Raw genomic sequence first — 17,962 nt, forward strand, 5'->3', positions numbered from 1 at the left:
GAGAGAGTTCCCCATCCTGATTGCTAACCACACAGGACATCTATGCATTTGTTTTAAATTGTCCATAGGTCATTAACAAGGTCTTAGAAATTAATTAGTTCACTAGTTAGAACAAATTAGTTAGTTCACTTTTAGGTAAAAATACAAGGGTCTTGGGGCTGTTTCCTTCCAAATTAGTTATTTTTTTACTTTTTTTGTGTGACTAGTTTCGAAAAGGAAAGATCTGATGTCTCCTAATCCACTTGGAGCACTTTTACTTTTTTATTTTTATTTTTTATTTTTTGGATATCTGGAATTGAACTCAGATACTGAACCACATCCCCAGTTTTTAAAAAGTTCTTTTATTTAGAGATAGGGTCTCATTAAGTGCCTACAGCCTTGCTAAGTTGCTGAGGCTGGTGTTGAACTTGCAATCTTCCTGCCTAAGCCTCATGAGCAGCTAGGATTATAGGCATGATTTGGTGCATTTTTAAACGCATGGGCACAAACACTGACCTTGGTGGGTAGCAGGTGCCAAGAAACATTTATTCATTTTTTATGGTACTGATCATTTACCAGGGGTGCTCTACCACTGAGTTACACCCCTTTTTTATTTTTTTGCCCAGGCTGGTCTAGAGCTTGCCATCTTCCTGCCTCAGTTTCCCAAGTTGGTGGAATTACAGGTGTGCGTCCTTCATCCCTGACTCAAAGCATACATTAAATAATTTAAGAAAAGGAGACCAGAAGGAACTTAGAACAGCAAAGAAAATACTGGTCTGGGAATTGAAACTCCTGAGTTCCACTCTTGCACTGGCACAGTCGGAACAATGGGCTGTTTGTCACATAACACCCTAATCTTTCTCTACTTTCTCCCCGCCCAGGAAGCTGACCCTGCAAACAGCATATCCAAATGTCCTTGCTGTGTGGTGTCCCAATTGGTCTGAGCCTGGAGATGACAGAGGGGAAAGAGGGTTACGAAATACATAAATTCTTCCCTCTTCCACCTCTGGACCACAGTGCAAACTCCTCCTGCAGGTGGCGCCTGTTCTGTAGTAGTTCCAGTTCTTGCTTTTGCACCATCATCCTTTGTGTGTGTCTGTGTGTGTGTGTGTGGTGTGCTGGGGATTGAACTCCAGGGCTTGTGCATGCAATGCAAACACTCTACCAACTAAGCTGTACCCCTAGCCCGCCCATCATCCTTTTTTGATTGTTCCTTAGCTTGTCTAGGACTTCCTAAGTGATTCTGTTAAAGATCTTTTCATCTGAACCATCTGGGGGTGAACTGTCTTTTCAGCCAGGCCTTTGAAGATCAGTTTTAGCAAACTGGAAATGTGTTTGAAGTAGTGGGTTGAACTCCAAAGGACTGAGATCACACCAGCCTTGTTTGGATTCTTTCTAGGAGGCTGCTAGGTGGGAGGATTAATTGGTATCAACACATTCAGGGCTCCATTGACTGCTGCCATTTCATGAGAAGTATAAGACCAAGCATTTTAAGAGAGCCCTGCTATGATTGTAGAGGTTTGGATTCAATGCTGTCAAGAGATCTTAGTGCATCTAGGCTCATGAGGATAAAACAGCCTTGGCTTGTGACCCAACCTAAAGTTTTGGTCCAATGCTAGTGTTGCTTTTTAAAACTTTTTTTTTTTTTTATTGTTGTTTAAATTACAGTTTGACAAGAGGGTGAAGAGATTCCATAATGGGGTAGTCAGGCCAGCATCTTGGCTTCAGGTTGTTGGCAGAACTTAATTCCTTGCACTGATCTAGAAATTTACATGATTATAGGAGAAAATGGCAGGTGGGTGGGGGGTTGGCGAGGAGGGGAGGCTAGAATGGGCAATGATGTCCTTAGTCTTTCAAATTTATATATTATTTGTACATATATTTTACATCCAGGTATGACAGTCGTTTGTACCATTTCCCGGGGAGACATGGATGTTTCCAAGGCAAGGCAAGGGCACAGGGGAAGGTATAGAAGGGGGCAGTAAAAGCGCAAGGTGGGGGCTTTGCTCATAGAAGCTGCAGGAGCTTCAGTGATTGCAAGAGGGCTCCGGGCTCAGCGGACGCCAGGTACTGACAGCAAAGCCAGTCCTCCAGCTCCACCCCTCGCCTGCGATCCACCGCCTTCTCTGCAAACTTCATCATCATCAGGGCCCTCTTCATGTCGATCCAGTTATGCAGGGTGCTGCACAGCACCTCCTCAGAGGTGCCCGGTTGCTCCACTAGCTCCCGCCGGGGCCCCCACAGCAGGCACTGCAGCACCCTCTTGGCCTCACCTATGCGGATGCGCTTGATAGGGTCAGCCTCCAGCAGCAAGTGGGCCAGCTGCTGCAGGCCAGGCGAGTAGAGGGACAGGGTGGGTAGTGGAGGCAGGTCTTCCCTCCGATAGTCCTGTTCCCGCAGCTGGGTCCGCACCTCAAAGGGGTTGGGCTGGTGCAGCAGCTCATAGATGAGAATGCCTGTCTGGAACTCATCAAACTTGCTGTACTGGGAGGCAGACACGATCTCGGGGGCCAGCCGGGCCTGGCTCTTTTTCTGCTGCAGGTTGGTAGTGCTTCCTGGCTTCTGCTTGGCCTTCAGGAAGTTGCTAATGATGAGCCTGGGCAACTGCTTCTCACTAGGCACACCCTGACAGGTGGGAACAGTTGGGGGACTGGGAGTGACACTGGCTTGGGGGGCAGAAGGGCTAGGGGATGTGGTGGTGGGAGGGGCGGGGACATTAGGGGAGGGCCCCGGGGAGGCCTGGGGACTGCAGTGCACCAACAGCAGGTTCTCCAGGCACAGGTCCCGATGGATGATCCTGTGTTCCTTCAGGTGCTCCAGCCCGTTGCACAGCTGCAGAAGCAGGAAGCACACGCGCCGCTCATAAGCCTCAGGCTCAGCCCGATGGCTGGCAGCAGAGTCCCGCACAAAGTCAGAGGCCGTCTGGTGAGGCACCTCTCGGGTGATGACCACTACACAGTCCTGCTCCTGCGCAGGGGGCTGTAAAGGTGGAGCAGGCAGAGAGTCCTTGGGTGCGTCCGGAGAGGTGAGCATGCTGGAGGGCACTGAGGCCACAAAGTGGCCGCAATCCTGCTGGATGTTGAAGTGCACGGGCACAGAGGGGCTGCAGTATGAGGCTGTTTTGGGCTCAGGGGTTTTGCAGATCTGTGGGGAGAAGGAGAAGTGAGTTCAGGAGTGTGATCCATGGTTCTGTTCAACAGGAGTTAAGACATTTGGGTATCTACATGCAAAAAGCTAAAGTTAACCACTTAACCTCATACCATACATAAAATTGATTCAAAAGTGGATTTTATACACTTAAGGGTAAGAGCTAAAGATATATGAAAGAGAATCTTTAAGACCTTGGGTTGAATGCTGATTTCTTAGATACCACACCAAAAGCATGGTCCACAAAAAAATAATCCATAAACTTGACTTCATAATTCTAAACTTTTGTGCTTTTGAGATATAGCATTAAAAAAAAAATGAGAGTACAAGCCTGTCATCCCAGTGACTCAGGAGGCTGAGGCAGGAGAATTACAAGTTCAAGGCCAGCCTTAGCAACTTAGTGAGGCCCTAAGCAATTTAGTGAGATGCTGTCTCAAATAAAACAAACAAAAGACTCTAACAAGTGTCTGAGGATGTGGAGAATGGGCCTACCCTTGGAGCAAAGTGTGCATCATTCATATATAGCAGCTCTGTTAAGGCTGACTTGCAGGTCATGCCACCTAGGAGGCAATGCATATTTACCTAGATCTAGAAACTAGGGCAACATAAGAGAATTTGGCCAAATCCTAAAGCTTGACCCCTGAGTTCCCCCAAAAAAGGAGAATTTCATAATTACTGGTGGGAATATAAAATAGTGCAGCCACTTTAGAACAAGGTTTTCCAACTTCTTAAAACTTCAACATAAAACAACCACATGACCCAGTGTAAGTGGGGTCCCTGCAGAGCAGCCAACAGTGTGGCATTGTGGAATGGTAGGAGGATATTGCCCTGGGGGCTGGATGCATCCTCCTAAAGCTAGATAGGGTCTGCACAGGACTCAGCCTCACTCAACAATCCTCTCACCTGACATGGCAGCTACCTGACAGCTGATGTGTTGTCTGTGGGGAATTTTAGGGGCAGATGCAGATGCAGGCCTTAAACCTTTGGGACTTGACCAAATTCTCTTGGGTTGACCTAGTTTTTAGATCCAGGTAAATATGCAATGCCTAGCTGACCTGACCTGTGGGTCCAGATCTAGTGGAGCTGCTAGGTGGAAGCCTCAGGCTTTTCCTCCAAGGATGAATCACAGCAGCTGAAAGAAAACAGCTAAGTTCTCCAGGGAACGGGAACCCCCCAGTGCCCAAAGGCATCCTCTGAACTGAAGGTAGGAATAAACAAGATGGGTGATCTCAAGCTCCTCCGTGGAAAGAGTGCCTAGGGGATCTGTACAACTGTGTCTTTCTTGCCTCTTCCATCTCTTTGGCTGTATCAAGGACAGCATCAGCCACTTGAGCAACACTAATCTTCATGGAGCTGCCACTCAACTGGAGAGTCTTGAGGCAGCCCTAACAGTCCTCTCTCAGGCCTCAATTTCCCTGTAATTACACTGAAAGGGACTGAAGATGGCCAGTGGTCTCTCTCCGTCAGAGACTGTGCAATCTCACCGAGGCTTTGTAAAAGCAAGGATCAGTGGGTAATCAAGAGAAGAAAAGCACCTCACATCTACCTATAAAATACCATCCGGCTAATAATCCTCAAATAGCCCTTGCTTTGGGCTGCTGCACAAAAATGATTATGGCAGTGTTTTGGAAGCACCACAATGCTTATGGCTTTCAGAAGTTCTACTGCAAGCACCTTTTCAAGGAGATTTATTTATATTGTAGCTATACAAACCTTTCGGCATGAAACCTCACAGAAAAGAATTGAGCCTCCAAGGAAAGTTTTTTTTTTTTTTTCTTTTCCCCTGAACTAATTGGGGGAGGGAGAAGGTAGCACATTAATTTAGTAATCTCTCTATTATGGAAGCAGAACAGAAATAAAAGGGAAGTATCTTTACCCCAGGCATTGCTTTCTATTGCACTAACAAAAATGATTTTGGAATACATGCTCAAAGGGCATTATTTCTGGCTCTTTCTTATTCTAGCCCACCTAGCTGTCCTCAGGTTTTAAATGGCAGTCTTCTGGAACACTTATTAAGCTAAAGAAAACTTGTGGGGGGAGGGGATCTTCAACAAAAGAGTCTTACATATAAACACTCAGTGATTGTGCAACCACTGTCTGTAGTACGCTCAGTGCACATGAGGCAAGAGCACCCTACTACCTTCTCACCACAGCAGACACACACTGGACCCTTGTACAAGTGAGACCCTGTGTCAACACCATGCACTTTTCCCACAGTGTCTCACCAAATCTCATTCACCCAAAGTGGTGGATGCTATAACAGAGGAGGAACTAAGGTTTTAGGAGGTGAAACTATTTGCCTAAGATTAGACAACTGGGCAGTATTTTGGTTGTTAAAAGCATGGGCTTTGGAATAAAAATCTCTTGGGCTTAAATGCCAACTCCATAAACTGGCAAGTTGTTTGAAGCAGTTATGTTCTATTAAGTAGATGCAAACATCAAATTAACAAATACTGAAGCAGGGATCCTAGGGGAAGTAAGAGGCTGAGGTTTCTGTGGACCTCTAGTCACAATATTTGTTTCAACTGATCACTGCATAACCTTGCTTTATGTGTGCTTCAGTTTGGAGACATCTTATTTAGTATACGGTGCTGATCATTAACATTGCCCTGTGGCCTGAAGGAAGCCTCCGCAGCAAACTCATTTTCTCTGTAAGCCATCATGTGCTTGCAACCACTAACAGCATTTAGTACTAGATGTGGGGGCCGTTTTAAATAGCAAACTCACTAACACAAAGCACAAAAGTGTAAAAAAAAACCAGGGGGGTGTACTACCATACACTGCAAAAAGTGCACTTGCTTCCTTTAGTGTGGAACGAGATGGCAGAGTGACTCTATTCCCCCTCACCTGGGAACAAGTACATGGGAGGACTCCTGTTTTTGCCTGTCCTGCACATATCCACAAATGTCTCGAAAGTGCTCTGAGTATATTATTTGTGGGATTACAAATAACTTTGAGTGGGTAGGAGATTTTGTAAATGTGGAATCCACGAATAATGAGGATCAGGGGGATTTATCTCAGAGCTCACTTTCTCCTTGATTTAACTGCAAGTGACAGTTTTATCGTGACAGGGCCATTGTGCAGATTAAGTGAAATAATACAGGTATATGGCTTTCAGCACCAGGCCTGGCCCACGGTGAGCACTCGATGTGAAAGGTTGCTATGGTGACTGCCCTTGCCATTTCGCTGAAGCCACGTGGTGGTGCCCTGCAATCCGGAGCTAGCTTGCAGGTATTGTGCAACTCTGAGAAGGCAGCTGCGAGGAGCTGGGAGGTGTTTCCAAGGGCCCCTTTCCTCCAGGGTTTGAAAAGCTTAGGCCCAGCAAACCTGGACCCAGAGCTCCAGAGTTGAGCAACTGACAATCTGCACCGAGATGTAAATGAAGGAGCAGGGTAAACGGCAATTGGGCTGGATGCATTTCAAAATCAGTGAGCAGGGCCTCTGGCAAGACCTCCAACTTCTTCACAGCCTGCACTGGAGAGGGCTGTGCAGGGCATGTTAACCAGCCCTGGGAGCCCTAGGCAGGGCATCCCCTGAGATCATTCTATAGTGCCGGATGGGGGATGGGGGGATGGACAGAGGAGAACAGCTTCTTCTCCACCCCATCCTCTCCTCCTCCACCGGTTTCACTTTCACAGGGTCCTGCCCTGGGTTTTGGCTCGTAAACTTTACATAGACCTTTGGTTTAGCTCAAATTTCCAACTTTTTTGCTGAGCCAAGTCTCATTTTAAACTCTGGAGCCAGGGTCTCACTGATGGGTGAAAATCTGGGCTAAGTCACGTCTGTTAAATAAAAAAGGCCCAGAGGCCTAACGCAGACTCCTAATTACGAGCTGGAGTTGAAGTTCTTGTGGAGAAATGAAACAGCTTGGAAAACACCCACAAGCTAAAGATTTCCCTCCCACCACATGTCCGAGGAGTCGGGTCTTCAAGAGCTGGTTTTATCTCCTGACTGCTGCAGGTCCCTCAGCCCACGGATGGGGGATCCTACATCAAGGAAGAACAGGTGCAAGCCTGCTATTGTTCACTGGGGCCCTGCAACCAAGGCTGTGTCAGCCTTCAGTGTGGGCTCCCTGCTTAACATGCGCAGGCGAAATGAGCTCTCAGCGACTCACAAGAGGCTCCCCCTCCCTCGGGCTCCCAGATGACTATATTCCGTCTAGACTGGAGTGCTAATGAAGTGGAACAGCTGCACGTGTGCGAAATGATGCTCACAACCCCCACCCCCCAATTACCAGATGAGGCACACTTGCAAATTGATATTGTCATTCCTGGTAATCTGGTTCCCAGGTTCCTATTCTCTGAATATTTTACGCTGTTCTCCAAACTCCACTTTTCACCTTTTCACATGGTAGAGGTGGTCCTTGAGCTATCAAGTCTCTGGGAAAGTCCATTAAAATACCCCTGGGACTCTCTTCTTTGGAGACTGCGGCTTATCTTCTGGTTTCCTTACGGTTTAGACTTCTAATGAAGTAAGGAGCGATGCTCGTTTTTAACATCCTCTCAGAAAGCACATTTCTTTGCATGATATATTGGAGAATATGGTTAAGTCTACATTATTATAAAGGCCCTAGAATTCGAACGGCACAGGACAATCAGATGTAAAACAACCCTTTCCTTTGTAAAGTTCAGATTGGTGGCAGAGTCACGTGTCCTGCACCAGCCGGCCAGGCTTCTCTGCTGTGGTCCCACTGATTTCTATACCAAGGGAAAGAGGGGTTAAGTCTCTTTCACCAGACTTTTCCTTCCACAAAATAGAGGGACCATAGCCGGGTACAGTGGCACATGCCTGTAATCCCAGTGGCTCAGGAGGATAGAGCAAGAGGATTTGGGGGGGCATAACACCATTGTTAAGCTGAAGAGTCGCCATACTTGATACAGCAGTCATAATAGGAAGGGAAACTCAGATTTCTTTTCTCTTAACTTGGACTGTGGGAGTGTCAGGGAAGTATAGCTTACCAAGAAGGTAGCTGCTGGGTGTAGATAATAAAGAGGCAACGGAGTTTGAGAAATAGCAGCCTAGAATCTCAGGATCTGTGTGCGCTCTTCCTTCCAGTGCCCGCCACCTTGGCCATAAACTTGATTATAAAGCCTTGATTTCTGCACAATAAACTGGATCTTTCCAGTAGCTTTCCCTCTTGTTTTATTCATGGTAGGCAGCCAGTAAGTACAGACAGCCCCTTGAATATACTAATCAGGATTCTCAATCTCAAATTTCTGAAAAGCAAAATCTCAAAACAAATTCCCTGCAATTTCCTTGGCTAATCATCCTATTTTTAAAAACTTTGCTGATGAGCAAGCTACATCACCAAGGCCTTTTCAAGTTACTTCACTCTTTGCATTTTTCTAACTGGAAAAATAATATGTCTTGGGATAGAGATAATGGCAGAAAAAGAGTTCAGGCCCTCTCCTCACTCCCTACAGAAGCCTGCATTTATAGAAGGATCAGGAACCCACCAGGAAGGACTGGAGCCCCTGGTACAGATCACAGTGTTGCAAATGAGTGTGGGTGATTCTACTAGCTTGCTCAGAGCTGCCTCACTCTGAGAAAGCAATCAGGTGTGGTACCAATACCCACAGTCCAGCATCAAAGACTAAAGATTTATGTTACCTTGGGTGAATCACTTAACTTCTCTGAACTTTAGTTTTCTTAAGTGGACATAAAAAAACCAGGATTCAAATCCATTTCAGCTACTAACTAGTTGTGAGCAAATTACTTAATCATGTTGAGCCTCAGATTGCCAATCTGTAAAATCTACCTATCCTGCAAAATTACTTTTGGAACTATGGGTAATAGTTACTATGTCCAGTCAAGAGTATATGTATAGTGAATGTTCAATAAATGTTATATCACTTGATATCACTTGTGTTATTCAAGATGATGTCTAGATCTAAGGGGCTGAAACTCCATTAGAGTTTCCTCAGACTACCTACCGAGATCTTTGCAAAATACCTGGTGTAGAGTATGAGCTAAGTAAAAGTTTGAATAAATGAATGAACTCTGTTGCATTAAAAGATTAACTGTTTCCTTTCCAATGAGATAGCTTGGAAAACACCCACAAGCTAAAGATTTTCCTCCGGCCACATGTTTGAAGACATTCCTGAAAGCACAGAAGGCATTTTGTACTATAGATCTCATTGTACCATGTCCCGGGCCAGGCAGAGAGTGAAGTCATCGAGCACTAAGTGTTAAAAGGAAGCTCGAGAACCAACACTCCTAAAGCATGGAGAGGTGAGAAGATTCGCTCAAGCCAGGACCAGTAGTCGTCCTGGTACAGAACAGAAGAAGGGGGTGGTACCTACTTTCACAGCATAGGTGCTGCCAGGGTCCTCGGAGCAGGTAGCACAGTAATAAATAGCGTCCCCCGAGTCACAGCAGGGCTTGTTACAAGTCAGCTTGAAGAGGGACCAGTTGTTCTCATTGAAGTGAAGCTCCTTTTTCTGGCCGCCCATGAAGAGGTCCTCACACTTGGCCACGAGACGGGCCAGGGACTGCGTGTAGAGCCCCCCCAGCTTGGCATAGGTGCCTTCCTTGCTGCTGATGCTGCTCAGGAGACTGTGGAGCTGCAGCTGGGTGCTGCTGGAGGAGGCCTGGCTGCACACGCTGAGCTGGGAGGACGAGGTGGAGGTGGCGGCTTTGCACTGGAGGCTGGGGCTCCCGCAGCTGCCTTTGCCGCCCGCCAGCCCTGGGACGGGGACCCAGTGGCCATTGCCTTTGAAAGCTTTCTCCAGAGGCTCAGAAGAGGAGAAAACGTGGTGATGGCGGTTCCCAGGGCTCAGGGAATAGCTAAAGTGAGTCTCATCATGGACACAGACATTGGTTTCCGAGTGGCTGAGGTTCAGCTTAGGGCTTGTGGTTCGCGTCCTGGGGGAGCCTTGGGTCCAGAAGAAGCCATCAGGAGAGGAGGCTGCCCGGCTCACTAACTTTTTCTGGGGCAGTGGAGGGGGCTGAGCAGGGCCACTGTGGGTCACATCCTCAGTGGAGCCCGAAGGGAATGGGACAGGAGCAAAAAGCTTCTTCCCACTGATGGTGGGCGAGTGGGTCGGCTCATAGGGTGGACCTGAAAGAGAGAAGCAGGAACATCAGGGCAGAGGCCAATGCCACTCGGCACCAGGTCTTGCCAGCTTTTGTTTTCTCCCCACCAAAGCAATTCAGTTCATTTTACTTCTTTCCTATTTCTTGAAATTCAAAATGCAAAGAAGGTACACATTGATCATTATTAAGTCTTTACTCTGTCCCTTGGTACTCAGTCCCTCTTGCCAGACTATTTCCGCAGTTTCTCATGCATCCTTCTAACAGTGCAAAGAGAAGTGCGTCTGTGTGAGTGTGAGCACACACATTTATACAAAATGAGAGCAAAGAGGACCCACTCTTCAGAATACCATACCATAACCATCACACGCAGGTATCACAATTTAATTAGTCCCTGTTGTTTTAATATTTAATTTTTTAGCTTTAGGTGGATGCAGTATGTATGCTTATTTTATTTTTATGTGGTGCTGAGGATTGAACCCAGGGCCTCATGCATGCTAGGCGAGCACTCTACCACTGAGTCACAACCCCGACCCCTAATTCGTGCCCTCTTGATGAGCCCTTTGGTTGTTTCTAATATTTTGCAAACCTGAACATGTATGGTGTGAGTACATTTTTTTTTTTTTAAGTTAGGTGTATGGAAGGTGCAGTTTACCTAAAGCAAAATTTCTCCCTTTTTATTGTGTAGTTCTTTGAGTTTTCACAAACATCTTGCTGGTTTAGGGGACAGAGTTGGTTCATAGACATCTTAGTAGGAAGATTTTATAAGGAGACAAATCAAAGGAAAGCAAGTCTTTCCAAGGTCCCAGGTGGGGTCCCAGGGTGCCAAAGAGGAGTCACACTGAATCTGATTGGGAGGAGGTTTAGTCAGGGCCACAGATCTCTGAAGAGTGTGGGGACATTCAGACAACCTGTCTAGCCATCACACCGATAGCAAAATGGACTGCTGAACCACATTTTTCATATCAATGTATGAAATACTTATTTCACAATGAAACAAGAAGTAAAATTAAAAATATATATAAACCGGGCACAAGTACACACTTGTAATCCCAGTGGTTTGGGAGGCTGAGGTAGGAGGATCATAACATCAAAACCAGCCTCAGCAAATTAGAATCTGTCTCAAAATAAAAAAAATAAAAAGGGCTGAGGATGTGGTTCAGTGGTTTAGTGCCCCTGGGTTCAATCCCAAGTACCCAAAATACTCATTTCCTTCAAAGAACTGACTATAAGACGTCTCCGCCATTTTAATAACAGCTTTGAGGGGGGAATAAAGAAATGTTCACATTATTCATATGTTGTAAAATGCATCCTATTATCCTGAATCTTAAACTGTGAATAAAAACATGGGTCTTAGATTCAAAGCAATGAGTACTTAGGAGGTACACCTCATATTTAGTCTACTGTGACAGGTCACCTAAAGGGCAGGACATTTAGTACCTCTCTTTACCTCTGCAGTCCTAGCAGTGAGACCAGGAAAAAAACAAAGAAAACACAGACAACAACAATAAAAAAACAAACAAACAAACAAAAAACCCCATAAATCACAGGACTAACAAGGGGAGAAATTCTGGGAAAGGAAGCCCCTGACTTTTCTAGGGCTTCACTGAACCTTTTTGGTTTTCTCCAACCCAAATAGGGACATTGGGGGCCTTACTGAAGCCCCTCAGATCAAAACTGGGTCTCCTTCCTTGGGACACTCCATGGAGGGAAGGGGCCCCCTGGGAGCATGTCAGATGCGCATGTCCTCTGGGCTCAGGGCAAAGAATGCTGACATTCCTGCCCCAGTCTCTCAGATGCAGCATCAGTGTGTGACAGCCGGCGCCGCCTGCCTAGCATAGCCCTGAATGCAAAGTTCACAGGAGGACAGAGCTGGTGCATGCAGCCTGTGGATTCTGGCTGAGAACCCCAACAGTCAAGCAAGAAAGACTGTCATGCCAGCTGCACAGCACCACTCTCCCTGGCTCCATCTCCTCTCCTCCCTCACACACTCCCCGTCCCAGGAGATAACCACTCTGGCTTGCTAGTGGCTTATCATGACCATAGGGCACTTTCCCATTTCTCCCTGCTTTGCTAAGGGCGGGCAGAGCTCCTGCCAGCAAGGCTGAGTGAGTGATTTATGTCCCTTCCAGGAGGACTCAGGTTAATAATAAATCAGGCAGCACAGGCATACTCTAACCAGCAGCTTGATATGCCCAGGAATTCCTCCTAACAGTCAGAAGAGAGTGTGTTCCAGGAACAGCCAAGGAAGAGTGGAGATGCTACTCTCTGCTGGTCTCAGTGGGCTCTGAGACCCGTAAGTTCACAGGTCTCCAGTCCCAGGCTTCCCAGGAAAGCGCCTCTGCTCCAAGAGCTTGGTCAGCAGCTTGAACAGATGATTCACTTCCTCTCCCTCCTCCCTCTGCAGAAGAGGCTGAGAAAGGAGGCCCATTCACTAGCTTTTCTAGGCTCAAGAGACCAGGAAGAAGACACCCAAGCACAGGAATCATCTCTACCCTATGCATTCTCCCAGCTCTGATAAGCAAGAGGGTGGGAAGAGGCCAAAGGACACCATTTCCCAAGTCTTCAGCCTTCTGGGTGGTAGACACTATTATCCCCATGGAGACGCCTGATTCTCAATTACCATCATGGCAGAAACCAGAAGAGGCTGGGACTGGAGCAGGAGCCCAGCACCCAGTGGGTGCTTTAATCAGAGCCTTCAATAACAGGGCAGTCTGCCGGGGGACAGGACTCCTGGTCTGGAAGAGGCTTTCAAACATACCAGTTTCTCGACTGCTCCTTTCTTTAAGCTTTGTGTTTATTTCCCCATCTTTACTGGTGGGGTCCTGTCTTTAACGTCAGCTCTCCGGATGTCTCCAACACGCCCCTTTCTGCGTCTGCCCTGTTTGAGGGCAAATGTAGGAATGAACCCTAACCTAACTTGGTGGCCTTACCTGGCTTTGTTTCCTCCTTAAAAAAAAGGACCAGGTTGCATCATTGGAAAGGCCCCCCCTTGCAGCACTAATAGTCTATAATTATAGCCACTCTCCATTTGCAGTCTCTCCCAACATGCATTTTGTCTGAAAAGCTGGCCCAAAATAAAAATACCTGTAGGCAGATGGTTATCATGCCTCCACAGTTCCTCCCTCTATCTCTAGTTCCCACAGCTTGCTGCTGGAAAACTTTTTAATCTTTATGAATAGCAGGCATCTTTAAAAAAAATGATCTTTAATGTTTCTTATTTCTTATATCACCCAAGAGAATCAAGAACTTCTGCTACAGACTTTACAGTAGGGCCCAGAGCAGTAGCTATGTGCTCAGGCAGCGGGAGGAGGGCCTGTCTCCCTGACCCTACGCAGTGTTCTCTGGCCTTCCCGTGGGAACCGTGCTGGCCAGTGGCTGCAATCAGATCTAAACCCGGGAGCTTCTGGGGTCAATCTGGCAAGGGGAGTGCTAGGTATGAAGAGGGAGGCATGGCTTCATGAATTAACAGCGTGCATTTACATAGTTAATTCATACCATTGATTTCTCTTTGTTTCTTAGATATATATTATGAGCCTCTTCCGACAATAACTCCATGATGCACGTACTACTAATCAGAGGACGGCCCCATGTAAGAAATACTCCGCGATCACACCCTTGCTCAACAGAGGGGAAAGCTGGAAGTTCTACAAAACTGATGAGCGCCCTGAGGCTCAAGGGACATGTGGACTTCACGCATATAACTGGGAATTATGTCTACGTATTCCAGATTACAGGGAATTTCATATTACATATTCCATCAGGATTTTTGTACTGAAAGGAAGGAGGAAATGAAGGAGGGAAGGGAGCGAGGAAACCCTAGTCTGTTACAAGCACACCTGTCTTCCGGCCTGACGCAGGCGTCTCAACTTCTGGAAGCTCAACTGGTCAGAAGGCTGCAATTCACTGAGAGCCTCCCTCCCCACCAGGGACCTCAGGATGCTGTAACTTCTCAGGTGTTAATATTTTTAGGGCTGCTTTGAAACAGATGCTAACATGTGGCCCGTCTGTCTCCACCAGTGAGCAGCAAGTGGCTGTCTTCTCCAGCATCAGAGGCACTGCTCTTGACTCTGACTGGGGAACGATCCCTTCATAAACATGGCCATGGGCGAGTCAGGGGCTGAATTCTTACTATATGCAGCAGCTGCTACACTCTGAATTTAGAAAAGCCAGGAAGAGAGAATAAACATGCCCTGACACCGAAATAGTTTGAAATTCATAGGCAGACCACTGGTTCAAAAAAATCTACCAAAAAAAAAAAAAAAAAAAAACAACAAAACACCAACTTTGGCCAGCAGCCAAAAGGGACATGAAACTAATTCAACTATATAACTATATCCTGGTTATATGTTGCTGTCAGATCACTGTCCCCAAATTCTGGCTTACAATTAAGGGTCAGGGTGCGGGGCAAGAAACCTTCCTGGTAACTATGACTATGTCATGGTCACCTCTTTGGGAAGTTTTTAATGATTTTGCGTACTAATTGGGTCAGAGGTTCTAAACACCAGTTCCTAAGTTTTCGTTTCAATTCCCATTCTACATCTATAGGAAGGACCTAGAGAGAAAAGCTCCGGCATCTCCTTAGTGCATGTGCTTTGGAGAAGAGACAGCGTTTCTAGTGGGAAACCACCCACCACCTACAGCACTCAGTGTGGAATCTTAAAAGGGCTGAGGGAAATGTGTACTTGTTTTGTGTTCTTATGTTTAGAAGACAAAGAAGACTGACTAATCAGGATTTCAGTGGTTGGGAAGAACAGTTTAACCCCTACGGAGAAACGCAGAGCACAAGTTCAAACGTGGTACCGTGTGGTTTACCTTAGGGTAGAGTCCTCCTTTTCAGGTTTTGATGGGCACTTACATTGCTTTTACAGCCAAATGAGGACTGAGCTTACAGAGGAAGTGGTCACTGTGTTTTGAGCTTCTGAGCCATATGCATGAGTGCTGGGTTCCCTCTGTGCAGGGTTCTGCTGCCTCGTGGCAGCTGGGTCAGAGCAAAGATGGAGGCAAAAGACACAATCCCCACCCAAATTCTTTGCTTTTGGTTTGACTCTTCTCCAACTTTGACTAAGATAAAGCAAACCGAATTATTGGAATATTGTATGGATCCATTTTTTTAATGAGGATACCAGATTGTATAGCAGCAAACGGCTACATGGATTCGTCCACCTATCAGTCTGTGTTTCTTGAGCACACACTAAGTGCAAGGCACTGGGAACAAAGTGGATGGAGGAAAACTTTCTTAGGCCCTATGGCTTGGTTCAGTCCCCTCATATTAGAGGTGAGGAAACAACAGCCATCCGTGTAGGCAACTTGCTACTGTCAACATGAAGTGGCAGTCATACAGGTTTCTGCCAGTTCCGTGGGTTTCCCCTCAGGGGATGTGAAGGGTGAGGGTGAGGGGTGCTGGAGCTCCACTTGTAACTTTTTCCTCCAAGGGAAAATTGTGCAACCTTTTGTTTGGGTCTACAGTCGGAACAGGCTCAGCATTCCTTTTAAAAGAATGCTTTGCTTTTTCAAGAAGGTAAACGTGGTCTGAAATTGGAAGCATGTTATTAACATTTTACAACTAGATGGAAATGTGGCATTTGTGAGGAATCTCTCCAGACCACTTAATCATCCCAGGAAACAATAATCAAGAGGAGAATGTGATTTACATGCAAAAGATGGAAAGCCAGGAAAACAGGCCCTAGGTACCTCTCAGGCCCTGCCTGTAGTTCAACTGTGGTTCTGAATTGTGATCTTTCAATGTCTTGTTTTTTGACTTGATCATTAAGCAGTTTCTTCCAAAAGAGTTAAAAGTTCATTCAAAGCACTTTTCATATACTGTTGACAGAGAGGCAAATTGATGTTTTAGAGGTTAATTTGGTAATATCAATTTGAAATACATATCCATTGTGATCAGTTCAATGTCTTTTAAGAATTTGTCTTACAGATGTGCTTGCCAAATTCAGCCAACAGACATCGCAAGATCTTATTATAGTCTTGTAATGAAAATCTAAACATGCTTTGGAATAGAAGGGTCTCACCAATTCATCCAATAAAAATATATACAGTGATTTAAAAAAATAAGGTAGATCTCCTTTCTGAAAGACTTCAAAGTACATTAAGTATAAAAATGAGTAGAACTGAATTTTATGACATCCCCAAATATAGATTAAAAACTTCTGGTGGGGAGAGGTAATCCCAGTGGCTCAGGAGGCTGAAGCAGGAGGACTGTGAGTTCAAAGCCAGCCTCAGCAATGGGTGAGGCACTCAGCAACTCAGTGAGACTCTGTCTCTAAATAAAATACAAAATAGGGCTGAGGATGTGATTTAGTGGTTGAGTGCCCCTAGGTTCAATCCCCGGTATGCGCCTCTGCACCCGCCCCCCAAAAAAAATTCTGGGAAAATATAAAAAATGTTCAAAGTGGTAGAAAGAGGTGGGATGAGGGTTCCCATGACTCACATTTCATTTTGTATTTTTCTGTGTTGTTTGAATTTTTATCATATTCATATAAACTTGACTTTTATCATATTCATATTAACTTGATATTCATATTAATCTTTAAAACTCAGTTTAAAGATAATAGCTTCATATGAGAATAGTTTAATAGTACTATATTAGACTCAAACAGTGAATTTAATATTAAGGGCTCTAATAAGCCTATTTGCTAGTTAGAAAATACACTGAGTCTAAATAGAGAGTTTTAGATGCCTTTTCCAGAATCTTCTTTTTAAAAATAGAATTTTTTCTTACCAAGTCACAGATGAGAATCAGAGAGGGGGAGCCAGTGCTTGGTGAAGGTCAAGCTGTCACTCATTCTAACTGAGGTCTGATCTTTGTGGTCTTCCCATCTCCCCCCCTCCCCCCCTCCCCCTCCTCCCCTCCCCCTCCTCCCCTCCCCCTTCCCACCTCCTTCCTGGCTGGATTTCTCCTCCACAGAATTTACTGCCACCTGACTTACTAGCCACTTGCCCCAAGACAGAAGGGATGGGAGAGTTCTTTCCACTGCTGGATCTTCAACAGGCTAAACTATACCCAGCATATAGTCTGCGTTCAACACATATCTATTGGATGATTAATGTATGTATAAAAATTCTGTTTGGCATTATTGTTGAGAAAAACGAGCTGATGACTGCTACAATATATAATTAACTTTTTCTAACTCTGGTTTGCTTTCTCTAAAAATAAGAACAGCAGGAGTGCCCTGGCACTTGGCTTTTCGTGGTTTATACCTGCTCACTGTGAGTCAGACTTCTTTCTTCTCTATCGTGAGTACCAATCATTTCAATTAAATAGACAACTGTAATTAATCTTATCTCCTGGTATCCACAAATACGTGTTAACTAAATTTTAATGTCATCCTAAATCAAAGAGGGGAATTATCTTAATGTGACATTAGTCTTGTGTACTTAAAAGAAACAACTTGAGGCCAGGCGTGGTGGTGCATGCCTACAACCTCATGGTTCTGGAGGCTGAGGCAGGAGGATTGCAAGTTCAAAGACAGCCTCAGCAACTTAGCAAGGCCCTGTCTCTAAATAAAATATAAAAAGGGCTGGGGATGTGGCTCAGTGGGTTAAATTCCCAGTACCAAAATAAATGAATAAATAAGAAAAAATGACTAATTAAAAGCACAAGAGTCTTCTGAGGACCATTTCTGATGTTCCTTTGTCCATCTTCCCTCTCACGTCCACCTACCACAGATAATCTCCCTCTGGGCAGCTTTCACATGCAGTCTGTCCTCCCAAACCAAGCAGACAAACAACTGCTTAGATGGGTTTTTTCCTTCCACAGAGTTGACTCCCTGTTCAACCAAACTGCTCC

General features: G+C 45.6%; 1 protein-coding gene across 2 annotated transcripts in view; it reads right to left on the reverse strand.

The window, feature by feature from the left end:
• Nucleotides 1-1,600: 1,600 nt before the first annotated feature.
• Prag1 (PEAK1 related, kinase-activating pseudokinase 1) overlaps nt 1,601-17,962 on the reverse strand; it is a 55,051-nt gene continuing 38,689 nt past the window's right edge. For both annotated transcript variants that reach the window (XM_005330784.5, XM_078031311.1), the window contains 2 exons: nt 9,429-10,186; nt 1,601-3,123 (listed from right to left, as the gene is read on the reverse strand). In XM_005330784.5, coding sequence (XP_005330841.2) covers nt 1,987-3,123; nt 9,429-10,186 — 1,895 coding nt within the window. In that variant the 3' untranslated portion in view covers nt 1,601-1,986. The remainder of the gene's footprint in view (nt 3,124-9,428; nt 10,187-17,962) is intronic.

This window comes from Ictidomys tridecemlineatus, chromosome 14 (assembly GCF_052094955.1).
Source record: "Ictidomys tridecemlineatus isolate mIctTri1 chromosome 14, mIctTri1.hap1, whole genome shotgun sequence".
NCBI classification, from domain to species: domain Eukaryota; kingdom Metazoa; phylum Chordata; class Mammalia; order Rodentia; family Sciuridae; genus Ictidomys; species Ictidomys tridecemlineatus.